This window comes from Syngnathus scovelli, chromosome 18 (genome assembly GCF_024217435.2).
Source record: "Syngnathus scovelli strain Florida chromosome 18, RoL_Ssco_1.2, whole genome shotgun sequence".
Taxonomy (NCBI): domain Eukaryota; kingdom Metazoa; phylum Chordata; class Actinopteri; order Syngnathiformes; family Syngnathidae; genus Syngnathus; species Syngnathus scovelli.
In genome coordinates this window covers 11812873-11834950 of record NC_090864.1, presented here as the reverse complement: position 1 = coordinate 11834950, position 22078 = coordinate 11812873, and the positions used below count along the sequence as shown (strand labels likewise).

General features: G+C 49.1%; 1 protein-coding gene across 2 annotated transcripts; it reads right to left on the bottom strand.

The window, feature by feature from the left end:
• Window positions 1–183: 183 nt before the first annotated feature.
• On the bottom strand, window positions 184–21997 carry prex2 (phosphatidylinositol-3,4,5-trisphosphate-dependent Rac exchange factor 2). Of its 2 annotated transcripts, XM_049749687.2 has the most exons (41): window positions 21644–21997; window positions 17649–17720; window positions 17289–17411; window positions 17114–17218; window positions 16495–16596; window positions 15994–16155; window positions 14862–14995; window positions 14669–14772; window positions 14148–14297; window positions 13935–14076; window positions 12983–13083; window positions 12427–12530; window positions 12305–12354; window positions 11228–11303; window positions 11072–11144; window positions 10802–10944; window positions 10632–10724; window positions 10420–10568; window positions 10089–10174; window positions 9687–9823; window positions 9128–9245; window positions 8874–9058; window positions 8650–8811; window positions 7774–7996; window positions 7401–7608; window positions 6998–7177; window positions 6755–6849; window positions 6599–6681; window positions 6413–6503; window positions 6220–6348; window positions 6099–6140; window positions 5731–5828; window positions 5502–5645; window positions 5308–5410; window positions 5087–5230; window positions 4897–5011; window positions 3604–3670; window positions 3297–3487; window positions 1928–2030; window positions 797–864; window positions 184–717 (listed from the first exon to the last, which is right to left on the bottom strand). In XM_049749687.2, exons 1-41 carry the CDS (start codon window positions 21779–21781, stop codon window positions 672–674), a joined length of 4839 nt encoding a protein of 1612 aa, XP_049605644.1. In that variant the 5' UTR covers window positions 21782–21997; the 3' UTR covers window positions 184–671. The 2 variants fall into 2 exon arrangements, with proteins under 2 accessions (XP_049605644.1, XP_049605645.1); XM_049749688.2 differs by lacking the exons at window positions 184–717; window positions 797–864; window positions 1928–2030; ... (11 more) ...; window positions 6755–6849; window positions 6998–7177 and having other exon boundaries at window positions 7460–7608; window positions 7704–7996.
• Window positions 21998–22078: the final 81 nt, after the last annotated feature.

The following is a 22078-nucleotide window of genomic DNA, read 5'->3' as shown; positions in this document are numbered from 1 at the left end:
CCACTTGGCGGAAGTTGACTCTAATCAATCGCGTACGTATATCAACTATTACATGTTGATGCGACTCCAAAATCAAAACACTGCTTACCTCATGTAAAAACGTCAACAGTCAAGTATTTTTATCGAATCTTCATACAGTGTGACATGCTGTTCAACTGACTCACAATCAATGGATTCATGCTATTCAAATATAAAGCCATTACATCTTTTAATACAAACAAAAATATAAAAACCTCTAACATAACACATGCAATAAAAACCGACAATACTTCATTCTCGGATATGAAATTCCTGATATATATATTTTTTACACATAGACGTGATTTTAGTGTATTGTATAATACTATTTTGGGTAAACAAAACAAAGCTAGCTTATTGGTGCTGCTTTCAGTTTGCATAGTCGCGAGCTACCATCGGTGCTAATATGCAATCTATATGCCTGGAACCTGAGTAATGCAGTTCAAAAAAAACATAGTACTATTGGAAATAATCATCATAAAAATGTATATTTACAATAAACATACGTATAAGGAGTGGAGATGTTCCAAACACAGGTTGCAAATATTAGTATGCTTTTGAAAAATTCTATTTACACAAAAGGCTGGACATATTTATATGCTGATGTGTGTATAAAAAACAAAAACAAATTGGGTCTTCATATTTGCGATACATTACGGGTCGCCGTCAGGGGGCGGAGGCTGGCACAGCTTGTACAACCTGAGGAGAGATGAAGTTACCCCAACGTGACTTTTTCAGAGACTGCACACGCAGAGTTTGTTTTTGTCGCCTATTTCACCTCGGCACAGACGACGGCGTCCGATCCCTCACCCCGAGATTCTTGGCGGAGTTCTGAACTCGGGCACCCTGAGAAGAGACGACGAGCAAAAAGGTCTTTTTTTTTTTTGTCTTCCTGGATTTGATCAAATGGAGTCGTAAGGAGTTTTCGAGACCAATGGTGTTGACGTGTTCTTGTTCTAATTATCATTATGGCCAGTCAGGAAAATCAGGAGGCTAACGCTCCTGTAGTCAGCACACACTGGTGCACACACTGCAGCTTTATTTTGAAAGCTGAGCTGACACAAAAAGAAAATAACCACACACACGTACACACAATAAAATTACAAGCGAGAGAGAGAGAGAGAGAGAGAGAGAGAGAGAGAGAGAGAGAGAGAGAGAGAGAGAGAGAGAGAGAGAGAGAGAGAGAGAGAGAGAAGGCACGCGCGCGAGCGAGCGGTCATGGCGACATTCTACTGATAGCAGGATAGCATCAGCAATTATTCCATTCCCATCACAGCCGGCGGACAAAGATGGCCACTAACGCCAATGAAAGGATGGACGGTTGGAGATAACGCAAGAAAATGTGAGCTGCCTCTTGAAAATGTCTTCAGACTCCATTGTGAGAGGTCGCTTGATGCTTTCTGTTGTCGTTATCTTGTTGAGCGGGTTACTGATCTGAGGGCTCTTTGGCGACCTCTTGAGGACAAGGGCGAAATTACAGCCCAGCCCAGCCCAGCCCAACCTACTAACTGATCAACCGACGACATATCATCCGTCCCAATTACCTGTTAACGATAAATCAATCACTCTAATGACCTTCTCCTTGTTAGCGCATCTACCAGATTGTTACACTGCCAACTAGTGGCCTGGCATGCACATTGAAAACAATTTTGATTTCCATGGAAAACAACATTTTGAACAGGCAAAAGCAATACGTGGCATGGATATGAAGGTGTTTGTCAAACAGTGACCTTTAGCGCCATGTGACACATGACTATCCGCCGTGACCTTTTCATTTTCAAGGCTCACGTCAGCAAAGCGCATTTGTTACGTTTTGACAACGTCGATCGGGCTGTCGATACATTTGTCAATTTTGGCCACCCGCCGACAAAAGGCAATGTCAATATTTGAGCGGCGCCACGGCCGTTACCTGCTTCCTCATGACATCGGTGGCCTGCAGAATGCAGCGAGGCGGCAGCCCGTGGTTGCGGGCTAAGAGGATGGCCTGCTCCAGCGTCACGCTCAGAGTGCAACTGGGAACAAAAAAATCCAGTCCGATGAATGAACGAACGAACGAACGAACATACGAAATGGGATGAAAAACGACTTTTTTGCATCTTGAGGGAGCATTTCCCGGTTGTCCGCGCATCTGCTGCGGTTCTGGGGCTGGGATTTGCATTCCTTCCCAAAATGTTTGAAGTGGGGAAAACAGTTGTTGACACCAGTTGGTGAGTCATTGCGTGCGCGTGTGCATGCGCGTGCGTGTGTTGACACAGTTAAACACAAGCACGTATACATAGGTGACAAGTACGCGTAACGGCAGCGCAAAGAGAGCGAGCCATCGGGTGACCTTTCGGCATGAACAAGCCACGCTGGTTTATCGATTGCGAGTCTTTTCACTGCAAATAGAAGTGTCCAAAATTGGCACAGAGCCTGTCGTGCTTGTTGACTGGCTCTCCCGAGGGGTGCGAGAGATTGGAAACCGGGGACTAAAGTTTGGAAAACAAAGTGACGACGCATGCTGGGAGCGTGAAGCCATTAGTCAAGGACTTCATATAATATACATACGTATTGCATGAAAATATTGTGCCGCCTTTCCCGCAGGAGCCTCTTCCTGCCCTAAGTTTCGTCAGGAAGTAAATACAAAGTTGGTCCTCTCACTTTTGGACAGCAAGGAGCGCAGTCAATCGCCTCCTTTTTCATCCAGCGCTATATCCGGCCATCGCTAATTTGCCCCGAGCTGAGCCGCCGTTTCTCAATTGGGCGGCGGGACGGAAATATCCCCATCGTTTGTCACCGCCGCCCGCCCGCCCGGCTTTCGTCTTCCTCCTCGGCCGCCGCCGTGACACTATCCATATCTTTCCGTCTGGCTCGCGCCCGATTGCAGCATTTGACTGATGATCACGTCACGCCGGTCTGATCGCTAATGGAAACTTTTGGACACTTTATTAAGCCCACGTGGCAGTGTTTGTGTGACCTTGACTCAAATGGAAACGTGAATTCCAAGACAATCGTCATATGTACGTATGTTACGTGCCATTTACAGATAGATATATGTTTTATTCAACAGTACTGCGACTGTGGAGACTGTGGAGGGAAGCCAAGCATGCAGCAAGTAAGTACCAATGGGCCCAATTAGGTGGAACATCCTTGGCGCTAATTAAAGAAGTGCTGCGGCATCAAAGTGAGAGGTAGACGTGGCATTCAAAAGGCGGGCGGGGCAGGTCGGGCAGGCGGGCGGGGCACACGAGGCGGCAGTCAGTCGCCGGCCGCGCCAATGCTAATGGGGACGCACTCACCGGTGAACGCCGTTGTTGCACATGACCACGTGGGCGGCCCCCAGGCGCGAGCACAGCTCCGAGGCCACCGTCAGCAGGCCCACCCCGGACGCCCCGCAGGCGGTGTACTGGCAGGCGGCCGCGCGCCGGCAGCGGATGAAGCTCTCCAGCAGACGGCGGAGCTCGTCCACGGCGTTCAGGGGACGCATCAGCTGCAGACAACAACGCCTGTGAGACTTGCCCCGAAAGCAATATCGATATTGGAACACAAACGGTGGCGCAACATGTAGACTGGCAATAGCACAATACCGACGGATGAACGTCTTACCTTATCTAGGAGAGCAGCTTTGGGTGCGGAGCTGGGCGGCACGTTGGACTGATCCATGTAGAAAGCCCTGGGAGAGAAGCCGGAGCACCCCTAATTATTGTTACGCACGTCCTCCACGTCGTCCAAACTCAGCAGTGTGAGACTCCATCAAAATGTCCGTAATCTACTAGCGGGCTAAGAATAGCGACACTAGGCTAGATGAAAGTGGGTGTAATCGAATCGCACGGGCTTTGACTTCGAGTCATAATGACGCACGGTGCACATTCCCGCCGATGTGTCAACAGGACCCGACTTTTCAGGGTTGCTGCTTTCCACTCGGATAGGGATTTGTACTAAAGCGTCCGTCGCAGTCGTACAGTAGCGCATCGACCAGAGCTGCGATATTAAGGCCAGAGAGCAGCTGCCGGCTAGCGTCCCATAAATCTGTTTCCTGGCCAGGGCCCGTGTAATTCCTTCAAGACGGCCTCGCCGCTCAGGCCAAGAATGACGAGAACACGTCTTGCATCCAGAAGACGGCTGAAGTGTCGGTGTCGTGGTTAACCAGCACCCTCGTTTACGTACACGAGTGAGCGATGACTTTGTTAGCCAATAGAAACGACGACTGTCCGTAGTTTGTACGCTAGCTCCGCGAGGTAGACTACAAGTCCACCGAGTCGAGCGGTGGCGTTTCTCTTGATTCTCTGACATTGGTAGCTAGCGATCGATAGCGGCTGACGCAAGGCGGGGAAAATCTGGCCGGCTGAAAGCTGCTGTCGATATGACAAGTCTGGAGACGCTCCTCTGGGCCAATTAAAAGATTTCCAGAAAAATAAAATAAAATAAAATAAAAAAATCAAAAACCACTGAAGGTTAGGTTAAGGTCTGATTTTTCAGACCCTTTTTTTGAACATTGAGCCCAACATGGCTGCCGCTTTGATTTTGATGTCTACTTCCTATTTTGGCCTATTTCGACCCGATTTGTAGAAAAGATAAGATTAGCCGGTGCCGTTCGAGGCACATCGATTGATTATCTCCAATGACAGGGACAACATTTTGCACAAATTAAAAGCCAATAAATCCATGTTTTGTCTCGCGCGGAGCGCTGAGACTATAAATCCGGCGGCTACTTGACGGCGCCCATGAAGTTACGGCTCTGCAATTAATTCAGTCGGCTTGCGATGGGATGGGATGGATTTCATGGAGCGCGGCTGTTGTCTTCCTAGCTTTGGATCAAGTGCTTGAAAGAATGAAGAATGACAAGAGCCTAAATTGTTTGCTGGGGAAATATTTAAGGCATGCATATTTTTGAATGACCTCAGCCTCTTGTAGTACTGCTTGACTTTGTCCAACGAGGTGGCGTTGATCTGGGCCTGGTACTCCTCCACAGACACATTGTCTCTGTAGTAGTAGCCCTCCATGCTCTCCAGCGCTAGACAGCGATGGTGTGTTGAAAATCGGAAAAGTTTCACCCAAAAAAAAAAAAAAAAAAACAATCCTAGCGTACCTTGCGTGAAGAGCACGGGATGGATTTTGACACCGCTGCCGGCTCTCAGCCGGGCTGGCAATTGAGAGAAGTAAAAATTCTCTAGCTGTAGGAAAACCTTCAGCTGCTGCCTGGTGCCCTCCACGTGGTACCACACAGGCATGTCTGGAAACAAGAGGACATCATAAAGTTCCCAAGCTGAGTGGGGGGTGGGGGGGAGAAATCGATGGCTGTGTACACACTGGCCACTCGGGGTTCTCCTTCAAAGTGCTGAAAGTAGAAGGTAACTTTCTCCAGGTCCACCAGCGCCACCTGAGTGTCCTCCAGCATGGCCTGCTCGTCGGTCTAAAAAACAAAGAGGGCAAAATGGCCTCAAAATATGAATCCTGAGTTGCAGATTTTGCCACTTTTCTTTTTCAGTCGCTGGGATTCTCACCAGGTTAGGCGAGAGAAGCGACTGGAAGTGGAAGAGCAGCCCTACACTGGCAATCTGCTCCAACCATCGTTTGCTGGCCTCCTGAACCTCCTGCAGGTCCTGGGGGTCCTGCTCCAACTCCGACTCTTTGCCTGCACAGTGGAACTGCACACGGAGACAAAAACACACAATCACCGTTCATACGAGCTTTAAAAAAATAAATAGATAAATAAATAAAGATTGAACTTACCTGATTGAGAACAGCCAGCAGGTGCTCGGAGAAGGCGCAGACGGCAGCCACCAGCGACTGACAAAAGACCATATCTCGACGCAACTGGATGTCAGAATCTGGAGGGAACACGTTGAATTGGACCAAAAAATTCCGCTTTTATGCGGGGCCATTTGAGCATCGCCGCCATTTGTGGTCCGTGGGGGTTATAAATGCAAATAAACATCCTGTTAGAAAGCCTTTTATTGCGCCGCCGTTGGACCGATGCCGCCCGCTGCTCGCTTTATGAGGACTTTTTAATTCTTTAATTACACGTCATAAAGTCCAATCAAATGTGCCTTTTTTTTTTTTTTTTTTCCTGTTGGTGGGCAGACGGCGAGGGGACCAACCTGTATACTGCAGCAGCACTAAGAGCAGCCTGGTCTTCACCTCTGCAGACAAACCAAGAAAATAGACAAGAAATGTTTTCTCACCCTTGGCGGCTAAGACTTTGAAGGCAATAAGTCCCACCTTCCACAAACTTTGCCATGCTTTGCGTGAGCGTCTGGACGCTAGCGGGAAGGTTCCACGGATCCTGCTTGACGTGGAGACGCAAGCTCTTGGCGGAGTTCATCTCGGCTTCCATCTCTCGCTCAAATTCTGACACACAAAATCCAAAGTGATACAGCTGTACGTTAGCTTAGCATTTGGATGTTTCCCGAACCTTGAAAGCCTCTCCCGGGCGTGAAGCACTTGGTTTGCTCAAAAGCCCGTGCCACCAGTGCTCCTCGCAGCATGCTGGTGATGGAGTCCACCTGGGGTAGAGTTGAGGAGAAAATGTCTGTCTCTCATCATGGACAAGCTCTCGCTCTCTCTCTCTCTCTCTCTCTCTCTGCCAGCCTCTTCTCACCTGGCTGAAAAGGTGCTCCAGGAAGCTGTGAAGCTTCTTCTGCTTTTCATGAGACAGCCACACGCTGGATGCCACCTCTTCCCCTGAAATGACATAAGCCAGGTTGGGTCTCGGGTGTCGTTCACGAACGATGACGCTTTGGCTGGCAGCCCGTACCCGAGTCCATCTCGTCGCTGTGGACGTAGGAGCTGCAATGGCTGCTGCAGATGCTGGTGAAGGAGGCGATGGAATTCCTGTTACTGTTACAGTCACTGTCATCGGACGGGATGGGGGTGGGGGGTGAAGTAGAAGGACAACACAACATGTTAGAAGATTGAAAAGATGAACTATATTGAAGTGCGCTACGTGGGCTCCCTCTAGTGGGAAGTGCGAATGATTTACTGATGAAGTCTTCATTACCTGTACGAGTCCCGGTTGCTGATGGTGTCGTGGCCCGAGTCTTCCTGCTCGTCCCCTGCCACGTTGAAGCACACCTTCTTCCCGTTTCGCTCGCCCTTGTCGTTGTCACTCTCGGCCGATACGAAACTCTCCGAGCTCTTGGTCTCCGTCGCCGGCGGGTACGTGATGGACGATAAGAGGCTGAGTAGATGAATACAACTAAATGATATTCGCAGAGACATCCTTCCTCATTAGGGCCCACTCGCACAAAGGCCCGCCACAGTAGAGTGGCATTCGGTCGCCACGGAAACGCCCTACGAACCCTGCAATTGGCTCATCAAGACCAGAAGGCACGGCTGAGGTGGAAGGTGACCAAGGTTGGATCAAAGCCTAGCGTTGTTTACGACGCGGCGACGCAACTCACTGGTGAATATGTCCGCCGTGCGTCTCTGTCTCCTTGACGACGGTCTCCAGCTTGTCCAGGAGCTTCTGGTAAGCGTCCAGGGTGAGGAGGTGGTCCTCTCGGAGCAGGAAGCGCAGGCCGTGGCCCTCGGTGCGACCCAGGCTGTGTCCCGAGGGGGCCGCCATGGAGGTGATGGTGTGTTGGATGTGGACCGTGGGGCTCAGCTTACCTGGAGGGACAGCGGAACCACCTCGTAGTCAAAAAGTGCTTCAGCCCTGACACCCTTCCTCTACGAACCAGGAAGTAGGCAGCTAGCAAACATACCGCCGTAAAAGCATTTCTTAACAGACTACACGTTGTCGTTTCCGTCTTGATAGAGTCGGTCGAGCCTCACCCTGCTCAGCAGCATACCGCCCGCCTTTCTCCGGCGTGCTCTTGCGGTTGTCCAGCTGCACTCCGAAGGAGCTTCCCAGGGAGGTGGTGGTCTTGGGGTAGGACACCTCCATGGTGTTGACGTGACAATTGGTGGGGCAAAAGTCGCTGCTGTGCAGGGGGGACACCTTGCCCTTGGCCTGCTTGAAGGTAGGCCAGGCCCTGTTCTTCAGCACTCGGGCAAACTGCAAATACAGCAAGTTGAAGAAGCGTTTGCGCAACATTACAGCTCGGCCGGAAGGAAGGAAGGAAGAAAGGAATTCATGATTGAAAAAGAGCTTTCTTATGGTATGAATGAATCACAGACAGACGACGGACGTCATGATAATTGTTCTCACATTGAGTCACTTCAAGGAAATTGGAATGGAAATCTTTTTGTTGATGCAACACAAAGGACGCACTGAAAAAGTTTGTTCTGGAGAAAAAGATCTTGTTGTTGTTTTCATGCTATTAGAAAGAAGCTACTGAGACAATATAGCACTGATAGGGATCATTGATGTGATCCTGGTGGACAAGGTGAGCACCGCAAGTGGATTGGACAATTCCAGGCCTTCCCTTGTGTCATTTCCTTCCCTGCTGACATTCCTTGCCCCCCCCGCCCCGCCCCCTCCCTCCCTCCCCCTTTCCGTGTTCTTGAGAAGGAATGTGACATGTTACATAAAAGAGGCCTGCTTGTGGCTGTGCTATTTATAAAATGACCGCTAATTAATGCAAGACCAGTTTCAACTCCGAGTCCTTTTTACGCCTACAGACATACAGCATCAATCAAAAGGCCACATTGGGCAAAAATATTGGGACGCACAGCATATTTATGAGGTTGACTATTTTGGAGAGTCACCTTTCTGTAGTTGGTGATGCGTCGGTTGATGTGCTCCACCCTCTCGGCGCACAGCGCATCGAACGGCGTCCGCAGCTCCTCGGGGATGACGTCACCGCCGGAAGTCAGCTTACCGCACGTCCGCACCAGCGCGTCGTCGTTATGCGCCAGAGCTTCCAGGATCTACGCAGGGGCACGTTGAAGGCGTGCGTCTTTCCACGCGTTGCGCTAAATGAAGCCAGTACCTTGGCAGTGAGGCTGAAGAAGCCTTTGGGCTCCAGCATCTTCTCCAAGACGTGACACTTGATGCCGGCCGTGCTGTCGTAGTCGTACACCACGCCGTACTCCAGGTGCACGTTGTCCACCGTAAGGCTCACGTGGTCCTTGTTGCCGTCCATGATGGCGATGGTGTTGAACTTGTCCATCGCCTCTGAGACACAGCACATTGCTAATGCTAACGCTAACTCCAAAGCATTTTTGTCCGGGGTATAATAAACACCTTCAACTTTGCACTCAAAGACGTCAGGGTTGTCCTCCGGGGTGGCCTCGCGGTTGCTCCTCTGGTTGTCCTCGTGGGCGCTCTCACTGTTGTTATACACCCACTTGATTGTATCTTGCTACATTGGCCAAGAGGAGAAAGATTTTCATCTCCGCTCCAAATACTTCTGGTTGCATTTGACCGTACGTCTCCATCTTCCTTCACACGCACGTGTGCAAACAAACACGATTGGCATTTGGTTTTCCAGCGCGGCGACCCATCTCGTGGTGGTGCGTCTGCTCTGCTCTGCTCTGCTCTGCTCTGCCCTGCCCACACCCAAAACCCCAAAGTGGCTTTCGGGCCAACGTTGACACGCTTTGCTGCGCTCGGCGGTGGCGCAGTGCACGACTGCTCAAGCAGGGCCGTCCCCATATGTCTTGATTTAATATCCACCATATCCCAAGAAGCCAGACTAAAATCAGCGATGAAGACCAATGTCTGTTTTCCTACTTTTCAACCACTAACAATGTGTCTGGAGTGTCATCACTTCATGTTTTCTTGTCATCATTTTTTTTTTTACCTGTGAGGGTCGCCTGTACTTGCGGCACGCCGTCACGTGAGCGATGACGCTGGCGTGGCTCTCCTTGCTAACATTGATGCCGTTCACCTTGATGATGCACTGGCCCGGGTGCAGCCCGGCCATGGCCGCCACCGTACCTGGTGGGGGAGGAGATGGTCAACATAGGAAACGAAACGCGTTCCACATTCTGCATGATGAGAAAGGATGGAGAGGAGGGAAGTTGATCTGGAGGGACGTGATTCACAAGAGCAAAAAAATGGATGCTGCCGCCGCCCCCTTGCGTACTAACCTCGATGGCCTTCCTAACATGCTGCGTTAGGTTAGATGAGCACAACAGGGCAGATTACACAAGGAGTCGCGCAAGCTGTGCCGCCTGCCGTAAGACGCGTCCTTTTATTTTACCTCTTCCGACGGCGTGAACCACGGAGGGGCCGAAACCGCGAATCTGGAAGCCCAAACCGTCCACCGAGTCGGGAATCTTCACAGTCCTGGAATTAGAAATAATACTAAGCTGTCCTACTTGAAGAGGATGAAGAATCTACGCCTCTGAGTATTCGGATATCGTTTGCCTGCATGCGTAGCTCCGCCGTTTGTGTTCAAATTGGCTTTGAAAACCGTAACCATCTAAGGCAACAATGTTTTGGGGTTTTTTTGTTTTTTTTTCAGCTAAGCGCTCCTTCGTTCAGCCTGTTGTTTGGTTGTTGAAATCACAAGACTTAAAAGTCAGACATACTCCCTGGGCTTGGTGCTGACCAGGACCCGGAGCGGCCCCTTGCTGAGGAAACACCGCCTGAGGAGAAGGGCCACTTCGGAGAAAGGCCGGAGGAACACCAGGTCTCCGTTGATGGCAAACAGCTTCTTCCCCACCTCCAGGCCGGCCATCTTAGAAGGCCATCACGTTGAGTTTCCACAATGCAAACGATCATCATTTGAGAGCACTCTCACCTCAGCAGGTGAGCCCTTCTCCACCGACTTGATGATGGGCAGCCTGTTCCTCTCCTCCAGCGTGAATCCGTAGCCTGCGTCACTGGGTCTTATCTGAAAGAAGAAAAAGCTCGGTGGCTCAGCGTCACAAAGCCTGGAGCGTGGCGGGAAGTCCGGATGCCCTCCCTCACCAGGAGACACTTGGAGATGACGTTTTCCACGATCTTCAGGTCGTGCTTCACCGGCTTGTGTTTGGTGTCGGAGCCCTCCATCTCCTCGTCGGCAAAGAAGCGAAAGAGCAGCGGCTCGTCCTTGAATTCGCTCTTCTCCAGCACTGATTGATGAATGCAAAAATGCTAACGTTCAGAGAAACGATGTGGTATTTTGCTCCGCTCCGACAACCAAGCGTACGGCACGTTGCCAGGAGGTTGGACCGTAACTCCGACGAGCGCTTTATTTACCGTGATGCATGAATCCATTGTCGCACAGCTCGATTCCCAAAATCAGCGCCTCCTCTCTTGTTCTGCAGTCGCCCTGCGAGAAACGCAACAAACGACCGCTAAAAGCCATCGATGACTTTTGCTCAATAAAAACAAGACAAGCGGTAGGTACGGTACCTGTGCTATAAGCCAATCGATAAGCTTGTTGGCCATCACCACTGATTTGTACGTCCTCAAATGGTAATCCTTGTCCCTGTGAATGGATGAAACGCGACTTTTTACATCCAAACGGAATCGGTTTCTCCTTCGTCCTTTTTGTGCTGGACAAAGTGAAGGAGAGCACTAACGCTGTCTAATGATGATAATAAATGACCCAAAATAAAAGTCTACGTCATGGCGGTAAATGAGTCCACGTTCTGGACAATTGGCGACAGGAAAACAACATTCCAGTGTGAGCGAGCGAGAGAGGGCCCCAGCAGTGTTTGGTCCCGGGGGTACCCTAAGCGCACCCCCTTCCCCCTCCTCAGTGTTGCGCGCTCACTTTGCCAAAGATACAAACAGGGCCGTGACTTTCCCATGAACAGCGGGGCCCCCCCCCTCGTTTTCGGCACAAGGGCCAAGTTACAGCCCCCCGGGAAAAATCCAGTACCACTGCTATGACTTTGCAGCACACTCATGAGGAGATTGTTGCTTATTGTGTTATGTAACTGGATGCGTCTGGGACGAGGCAGCCAAAAGCGCCGTGCCCTCCCCCGCTGAATAGGAGAGCCTGTCACCAGTGACAAATGGGGGGCAGACTGCGGTCTGGTGAGCACCCATATGTCCAGCACGAGGAAACAGGCTGAGTTGGAAAGAGGTTGTTTGCAATTTGCTGCGCAAAGAGAAAATGGCCGATTATAGCCGTTTGTTTGGTCGTCGGCAGGATCGCTCCGAAAATTACTCGACCGATTTCTGTGGTGGGACAAAGGCCGAGGATAAAGATCGTCATTTTCTTCTCGTGGTAGATGGGCCGTGCTTGTTTTGTGACCCCTCAAGGCTGGATTACTGTCATTCTTCTCAGAAAAGACCATTTCCGCCATGCTTTGGGGATGAGGAAAGGGCCGGTGCAAGTCTGCCTACAGACAGGAGTGGTTCTGAGCATGTGCGTGTGTTATCAAATAGGAGCAGTGTGTTAAATGCTCATTTTGGGGTGCTGTTGTGCATTCTAATGCTGTCAATTGGTTGGGTCGTGTCAAGCTGTAGAATTGAATTCACCTGATGACGGGAGTGAAGAGGCTGTGAAGCCGACAGAACAGGCGAACGCCCTGCGAATGACAAGGGAATCAACTTGCTTCCTTTTCATCAAGCTCTTCTTTTCCAATCATCGGGCAGGTTACCTTCGATATGACGTCGTGCATGTCGCTCCTGGGATGGTAGGTGCCGTCGTCGTAGCGGAAGCGATACAAGACGGGCTCGGGTTTGAACTGGTGCTTGTCGGTCACTGAAAAAGAAAATCCAACTTTTATAGATGTTGTTTTTCCCACACGCTCATTTTCCTCCGGGGAAGCAATAAAGGGCCGCCGAGTGTTCTTTTTGGACCGTGAAGAAACATATTGCAGCTTGAGCTTCATGAGCTAAACACACAGGAAGTGTGCCACTAAAACACTGCAGCTCAACTAAATGAATGCTCATAATAATCCCCGACAGACAGACAGACAGACGGACGGACAGACAGAAACAACGCCTGGTTAAATGCGCTCAATTGTGGCATGCTCGTAGGAGGTTAGCTAGCGTCAGCAACATACAGTACGTTTGACAAGAAGTGAAAATGCAATAGTGGCTCATTTGTTAGCTTCTGCTTTCATTTGCATTTTTACTGTTATACCAATAAGAAGCAGCACTTCTCATGTAGCTAACGAGGCTAGCGAGGGGCATGAAGCTGCGGTGAGAGACCGTGGTGGATGATGCCATTCTCCAGCAGGGCCTGACCGAGGTGGACGCCCTCCTCCGGGTTGCCCGTCTCGCCCATTTCCATCAGCCAGGATACAAACTCACTGGAGAGAGACAGAAGTAAATATTGGATGCGAAAACATCACAAGTGCACGAGTGGCGGAACGACAAACACGCCAGCTAATCTGATGGCTTCGTTCCGCCGTGATTTCATCCTTGACGTTCCTCGTCTGACCGCCTCGGCCAAACAAACATTACGCTCTTCTCAAGCGCTTGGCCTTGACGTGTCGGCGACAAAATGAGACTCCACCATCATGTCCAATTGTAAACCATGAAGGGAGAGAAGATGCAAGGACTTTCTCATGCCCTCAGGAACATAAATGGCGCGAGTGGTGAGGGGGAAAAGAAAGAAAGAAAGAAAAAAACACTAGCTTGTGAAGCTAACATCGTATGTTTTGTCAATAATGAATCAAAACTTGTCAAAATAAAAAGTCTCTACTAAAGTGAAAAGCATATGGTGGCTCACCAATCAGCGGCAACATTTTTATACTTGTACCATGAAGGAATGACGTGCGCTTATTTAAAAGATGACAAATTCCAACTGGCCTTCTCACGTGTTTGGAGTTCACGTCAGCAGTGATGAGCGGTAAGAACGGCGGCACTACAATAACACCGCTGTTATTTTTAAAAGCGTGCGGCGCGGGAGGAAGGGACATAGCTGCGGCCGAATTTACACGGCACGGCGCGGCGCGGCGCGTTGAGAACGAGCAACGACCGCGTCGTCGTGCTCTCAGACACACCGCAGCCGGAACGGCGTGGGAGGAGTGCAAGCTGGCGGAAAACTGAGGGGAGCTTGCTAACGCTAACACTCAATGTTAGCTTGTGAAGTAAGCTGTTGTCATTTTGGCCCCGTTCCGTTATCAAGTCACTTGTCCGCAGATTTGGGGAATCTCACCTTCCAAGGAAGCACTTTGGAAAAGTGCTGAGCTTGCGTTTGCGGTCTTTGATGAGGTGCCCTTTGCTCATCAGCTGGTAGAGCTTCTCCCCCTTCTCGGACACCATCAGCCACGTGTCCTGCTCCATGCCCAGCGTCAGTCCTACGGATACACACAGACACATAGCAGGTGGGCAAAAGTACTGGGACAGCTGGAGCTTCTGACGTACCTACCTTTGCGACGTTCGCGCTCCTTCATGATGGCCTCCAGCCACTCGTGCTTCTCCTCCGCCGTCTTGGCCATACACACAAACCACTTGTTCTTGGCCGTGTTGTGGATCTTCCAGCCGTTGTTGACGATGTTGCCGGAGCTGTGGTAGTCGGCTGCAGGGGGTGGGTTAGGCTTAGTTATTGACCACCGGGACTTGAATTGGATCCACTCTTACGTGTGTGTGGTCCATCCAAGCATGCCAAGCATCATCAGTATGCGTCTGCCGTTATTTTGAAAATAGCTCAAGGTCATTTTGTCAACCTCTGGCAGCAAGTGTGCGCTTGGCAGAAAGCAAAAAACTGTCTTCATGATATGCTAGCCCGCCTGCGGTGTTGGCAGGACACCCACGAGCCTGCCTGCCTGCCTGCCTGCCAGGCTGCCTGCCTGGCTGCCTAACCCGCCCGCCCGCCCGCCTGCCGCGTCCATCATAGAGAGAAAGCCAGTTTGGGAAATGAAGGGCTTCCACTAAAATCAAAGAAGAGACCTGTTCCGTCGTCCACGTTCTCCACTTCCATCACTTCGGTGTTGATTCTGCCTCTGAACAGATAGCGAGGAGCCTCCGTGGTGGCTTTGCTGTTTTTCAAACGTCTTGGGAGACAACACAAACGGCTTTCGTATGAGACCGCGCAGGAAAAGGAGTCAACAACATGAACAAGAGCAGAGTGGAAGCCAGCCACCTGCTCTTCTTCTTGCAGTAGACCAGGAGCTTGTCAAACAGGAAGAAGATCCTCTCCTGCACGTTGCCGGCAGAGATCTTCAGCAGGACGCCGTGCATGAGCATCTCCGTGCACGTGTCGGTAATATTGGAACCCTGACGACACACGCGCACGTGTTAAAGAGACGTTGGAATATTGAATATTCACACATGGGGAAGAGAGGAGATTACAAAAGCCTTTCCTTTCCGGTCCAACCTCTCTGGGGTGCGAAAAGAAAAAAGAAAAAACCCACAGCGCTTCCTCTTCAATTGGTGTCCATAGAATAACATCCTGCGTGTGTGCGTGTGTTATACGGTGTCTTTTCCCTCACCTTGCCTGCTCCCGGGTGAGTTGGCGTGCCACGTTTGATTGGCAGCTAAAAATAACTGGAGCGCCACGCAAGTCTTTTAACATTCTATTGCTCTTTTAGGACCTTTTGAACATCCAATAAGGCCAAACAGATGTTCAAGTCATTTTGTAGGACCAGACGCTCCCTTAAACACGCACTTTGCTCAAATTAGCCTCGGCACGCTATTATTCCATGTTCGATCTTCATGTTTGGTCCTTTCCAAACGAAGCAGATTTTTTTTTTTTTTTTCCCCAAAAAAATCTTGATTTGAAAAGGAATGAAATATGTAACATTTTGAGAACCACCGAAAGGTGACATTTCAACAGGGGGGTGCATATGTAAGTAACATTTTGAGAATCACCCAAAGCCGACATTTCAACACGCGGGTGTAGACTTTATATATCCACTTAAAAAAAAAAAAAAGTGCACGTGTTTAGTGAGCTTGCGCCCTTACAAGCGTTCCAACAGCTGTTTAGTTATTTTGATGGCACCTTCATTCCTTCCTTCCGTCATAAAAGCAAAGCAGACCTTAATAGTATCATTTCGTCTCATTTCTCATTTCCTCTAGCCGCCAGAAATAATAAGCTGAGATGTGGATGACCAATTGGGAAAGACCAAACGGTGAAAAGTTACTTGAGGTCAAAAATGTTCTTTTGGATTTGTGTTGAGGTGGCATCTGGAGGCGCCCAGCGCTTTTTGTTTGCTGGTACAATTCACAGCAGAGCTAATCATGAAAAGACCCCAAGGCGGAATGTTGAAACGCACCTCCCAGCCTTCGATGTGCGACTGCCACTCTTCCAGGAGCTCCAGTTTTTCCATCTGCCGCTTGGCTTCGTTGATGCCGGAGCACACGGCCTTCATCACCTGCAGCGACTCCTGCACCGGCGCGTAGTCTTCGTGCTTCTTGGGCGTCCGCTTAAGGAGCTCCTGGTAAAGACAGGAGGGCGGGGGGGGGGGGGATCACTCGAGGGAGTTTTATCGTATTTTTGTGCTAAACTCTGATTTCCACAAGACAAGACCTGACAGCTGTGACGCCTCCAAACATCCCGGTGTCAAATGACCTCATTTGTCTTACACGTGTGCATGCGTTTGGACAAAGTCTGGCCGGGCTCGCCGCGTGAAAACAGGATGAAGGAGACCCGAGCCTTTGAACACGGATATTTGACAAGTGACGCGCGGAGGACAGGTACGAAGCGAAACCTCACAGCTGGAGCTTTTCGATTGGCCTGATTGATTTTGGCTGATTTGGAATTTCCTGAAACTCACTCGGAGCAGCAACGGGTACTTGCAGATCCTCTGAATGGGAGCCAGCAGGTAGCCCTCCAGTGGCACTTCGGTGTTCTTCCGCCCTCCCAGCAACATGCAGTTCTGCACAAGACACAAACCTTGCTGAAAGGGGAATGCAACTTTTTTTTTTTTTTTTGGTCCTTCCTTCCTTCCTTCCGGCTCCGTGATGCTCCCCTTGTGGAAGTCTCCCGGAGCGCGGCAGGAAGTGGAAGTCCTCCCACGCTCATCAGCTGTCTCGCTCACTCAAACGCAACACAACAGGGCTTGTTAATGTTCTGCCCCGGCAGGGGAGAGTCTTTACTAAACGTTCACGCACGGCTGCACTATCGACACAACATGTTTTGGTTGAGAAAGGTTCCTTAATCATGACACGGCAAATATAAGTATTTTCAACAAAGCACACCAAGTGCCACTTTGTCCTCTCTCTCTCTCTCTCTCTCTCTCTCTCTCTCTCTCTCTCTCTCTCTCTCTCTCTCTCTCTCTCTCTCTCTCTCTCTCTCTCTCTCTCTCTCTCTCTCTCTCTCTCTCTCTCTCTCTCTCTCTCTCTCTCTCTCTCTCTCTCTCTCTCTCTCTCTCTCTCTCTCTCTCTCTCACCCACCAGCAAGCACGTACGGACGGTGCGGATCTTGTTGAGCTCCAGCAGCAGCCGCTGCGCCTTCTCGTGATTTCCGCAGTATTCGCCGTAAATCTGGAAACGCCGCCTCTGCAAAGTCAACACAAATGTGCACGTCAGATTTTTTTTTTTTTTTTGGACTCCGAGAATCATCACTCACAAAGTGCAAAAAACAGCGTCCGACGACATGGTGAGCGTGCGGGTCGGGCTGCAGCAGCTCCTCCACCATGGACAGGAAGTCTTTGTGCACCGTCAGGATGTCCGCAATGTTGGAGAACAACATCTGAGAGGAGTCAATGAAGAAAGTGTCTGGGATCAAGATGGCCAAGCAAAACTCAAGCACGTCGCGGCTTTGTCATGCCTGCTTTAATCTGCTCATTTAAAACATCAAGAGGAGAAATTCAACACAAATGTTTTTACGGCGTGTGGAGGGTGCGTTGGCATTTTCAAGAGCCCTGTCAAATTTGTTGTATTGATTTTTTCACCCCCCCCGGAAATTGGTTCATTAAAGTCTCCTCACTTTGACCGTTTCCTCCGTGATGTTTTTGTCCATTTTGGTGGCAGCGTATTGGTTCAGTCGATGCAGGAACACCTGGAAGAGGAAAACAGGTTGACGTTTGACAATTGAGCTTATTGTAAAACGGACAAAAACTCAAATTGAAAACAAAAGATAAATGCTGCATATCTAAAACTATGATAACAAACTTGAGTTGAATTCACTTTTGGGAGAAACAAGCAATCGTGTCAGTTGATTACAGAAAAACACTTCAGAGGAAAATTGAAACAGTGAGTGATGGAATTTGTGTGTTTTGTTGTTGTTTTTTTTTGGTTGTCAAAAAAAAGAGGCTACTTCAGGCTCTTTGTTGCACTCCAACTGGCTGATTAGCATTCTGCGGCCAACCTCGCCTCGCGACTCTCCGACACTGGGCGGCATTAGCATGCCATTAGCAAGTCTAATATGTACAAACACGGAGTACACGGACCTCGACAGGGCCCGAGCGACAAAGTGCTCCAAGTCAAAAAATAGGTACGCTCGCCAGAGCCAAACTAAGAATGTTAAAAAATATATCTAATATAGATCTATATATAGTGAGATTTTTTTTTTTTTTTTTTCAAAAATAAACAGTACTACTAAGCATGCGAGACGTTTTTGTAGTTTACTGTTGGTCCCTGCTCGCTATCATCGTTATGAAATGAAGTCACCGTGTATGTTATTCCTGGAATAAAGTCCCAGGGAAGGGAAAGAAAACAAACATGCTCCTTTTGAGGAAAAACAGCAAAGCTAATTTCGTTAAAAGGGAAGCCCTGGAAGACGTCCAAGGCGGCAGGGCAGGCAAGCTGACTCATTGGATTTATGGACCCGGGCCGACTGTGAATCCAAGCCCGTTTTCAGGACGGCCCATAAATATACACTTCATTTGCCTAATTGCGTTGTGCTTTTAATTGACTTGTTTTATTTACTAGCGACGAAGCAAAGCGCCGATTGTTTGCATCCGCCGCTCCAGAGAAGCGACAATGGATCCAGGCTGTCTGGACGCCGCCGGCCGGCCAGGCCTGAATCCCAAGTAGCGCATCATCGGTGACGCATGTCCGGCCGGCCTCGTTGGCCATCCGCGTCACGTCCGACCGACCGACCGACCGACCGACCGACCGACCGACCGACGCTGACCGTTGACACTTTCAAAGAAGCGAGCGTGCTGTTGAGTTGGATGGGCTTTTAATATGGAATCCAAACGAAGACAGTGTGCGGTTGTGTTCTTTTTCTTTTCAGAATAGCTCCTCTGAGCTCAACGTGGATTTCTCCGCGCCTTGCTTGAAGCAGGAAGCGTGCAGCACAATGCAAAAGATGGGGAGGGCCAGGAAGGAAGGAAGGAAGGAAGGAAGGAAGGAAGGAAGGAAGGAAGGAAGGAAGGAAGGAAGGAAGGAAGGAAGGAAGGAAGGAAGGAAATCCTGCTTGACAAGTTCTCACTGAGACAAAAGAAGACAAAAAATGGACAGGAAGCGCTGGATGGTTTTTTAAGCCAAGCACCTGAAACTCTTGAATAAATTGTTCCAAGACATGAAAATAAAAAGATTATTATTATTATTATTTTTTTTTTTTTTTAGTCTCCACCCCTTCACAGGCCATTACTACAGCTGACAAAATCTGCCTGGCAACAGATGGCTGCCAAAGCATCAGGAGGCTTTTGGTTCTCATTTCATTTCACATCAAGGCTGTGCTTGTGAAAAGCACTCAAATGAATTGAAATAAACGTATGCCAACTGCGCTTTGTAGTCCAGCCAAGGAAAAGGGGCAGCTAAGGGAGCGCTTAAACGCCTCACGTAAATCTTGTCATACTCATTATGTTCATGTCAGACATGACAATGGCAAAGGCCTGCAACACGCAATGTTTACATAATGTCTTTTTTTTTTTTCTTTCTAGCTCATTCCGCCAAAGATAAACACAAGCGCCCACTGTCTCCAGTTATAATTAGTCTTTATGTAACATCCAAACCTATTTGGGACATCTCGTAACCTTTTTTAGTACCACCAGGATTTTCCGCCGGCTATTTTTGTGCACGAAAAAAGATAAAGGCTGCATTTCTTCCGGCCCCCGTGTGAACATAGTCATTTTTAATAGCTCCACTTCCACCTCTTGGGGTTTCGATCATCGTTACCGAGCACCGATACTGCTCGAATTTATTTATATAAAACTTCATTTGCCACAATGACAATTCTTTTTTTCAACAATAGCATTTTTTGCTGCAGTATTGTACCAACTACTGTCAGGGAGGACTTACTGCATGTCCGATTTTTTTGTGTGCATTTGGTATCGGTTGCTTGTATCGGCGGTTTCAACGAGTACCTGATACATTCAAACATGATGTGGAAATGTCACTAATGAAGTCCTAGCGTAGAGTGGGCTCAATTTTACTTTTAATGTCCCTGTTTTGATCTTGGACACAAGTGTGTGTCTGTGTGTGTGTGTGTGTGTGTGTAGGGTTGCTCAAGGAGGTGAAAGGCAAAAGTACAGGGTGGGTCACAGAGAGTGGACACTGGCCAGGAGGCTCTGTGGAACTGGTTTTGTAAAGCACACTTCCTGTGGGAGGAATTCCTCCGAGATTTCGGAAATGCTGTGGAACAATGAGGGGTTGCCCCCTCCTCGCCAGAAGAAAAAAAAAAGGAAATATACCAACAAACTACAGTGGACTGAGTTGAATTTAGCCCCTAAATTTGGAATGACTAAGAATTGAATTCATCTGTTCCAGGCCCAAAAATCTCCCCACTTCAAATAATCAGTACTTGGGAGTGAACGGTGCGGGAAAATATCCCGACTCCAACATTTCCGAATCACCTTCCGCACTCATTTCCCTGAGCATCTGCCAGCTCCGGTTAAGCGAACCCCCTTTTTCATATCGATTCTTCTCAGCTCTTCTGGACGCATCCGGCACCGCCGTTTCCGGCCAGAACAGACTCGCCTTGTAACGGAGCAGCCAATCCCCCCCAAATGAATTCTCGTGGAGATGAAACGGAGTGAGGAGGCGGAGGAACGAGGACACGCACACACGTTCGCAACATTACACACACTCTCTGACGGCTCTTCTAAGAAAGGCCAGATTGCGATCCACCCCATCCCCACTCGTCCCTAATATGAGCTCCATTAGAAACATGCGGGCCTGAGATAGCAATACAAAAGAAGACTGAGCCTTCTATGGTGTCTTTTTTGCTGCCTCATATTGCGATTGCAATTCATAGCGTTCAAATTGTTTATTCGAGGTATTCTTCAAAAGTACTGCTTAACAAACTCAATGGAGGAGAAAAAAAATGGGAATCCTATTTACAGGAAGAAGAAAAGCAAATACAACCAAATCTGGCCCTATTATGGGACTCAAAAGGTCTTAACAAATTGTGGCACGCACAGCCCTGGGTGTGCAGAAGAATGATCACAGAATACAAATATTGGAGCATAGCACAGTTAGTACACAGTTCATTTCAGGGGTGCACACATCACATATCGACAAGGCCGCATAAAAGCACTTTGAACAGAGGACGAAAATAAGAGCATTTCCCAAACGTGTGTACAATATGCGCACCCCCAAGTGGGGTTGGTTTTGTTTGGCTCACATATGAGGATGCTGTAGCACTGCACACTTGAGCGCATTTCCTGACATTTTTGCTCAGGAAAAAGAATAAAAGGAGCCTTTCCAAACTTGTTTATACCATGCGCACGCCCAAGTGTTATTGTTGTTGTTGTTGTTTACATACGGGGATGTGTGTCTTTTGTCTTGTCAAGTGTTTTTTCTCAACTCGTAGATGGGTGTTTTTTTTCTTTCTTTTTAAATATCTGTTTTTATTTTGTTGTTATTTCACTGCATTTCAAGCTACACTGATGCTAACTTGATGAGTGAAGCACCTGCAATGTGCACCGTGATACCTCGTCGTACACGGCGGCGGCGGCGGCGGCAGCGGCCAACTGTGCGGCCACCTGCACACCAGCAGGCGTGTAAACACTGGATTTTTCAAGTCCAACTCACCGAGAGGAACTCCAGGGTGGCGACATAATCCCGTTCCGTCTTCAGAAGCTCGTTGAGGACGCACACTCGCAAGCGGAGCTGCTTGTCCAAATCCTTCCCGCTCTCACTTCTGTGTTCGCTTCTGCTCTCCTCTGTCATGGTGTCGAAAATAAAAGCCAAACAAAAGGAAAATTACACCTTCTCGGCCATAGTTAAAATAGGGGGCTGCTCGCTTGTTAACTTTGCAGCAATTTCAAGAAAGAAAAAAAAGTAGTAAAAAGTGGTGAAAGGTAAAGGGTGAAAAAGATGCGAGCCCGTTTCAAGTGAGCCAGCCCATGTGACTTCCACACACTTTTAGACACTCTGGCTCACTTGGAGCGCTCTAAATGGTGCTCAAGCGACCATGGAAAAACAAGGTCGTTTCCGGTAAAGCTTTCAAAGTAAACTAATGTCGTT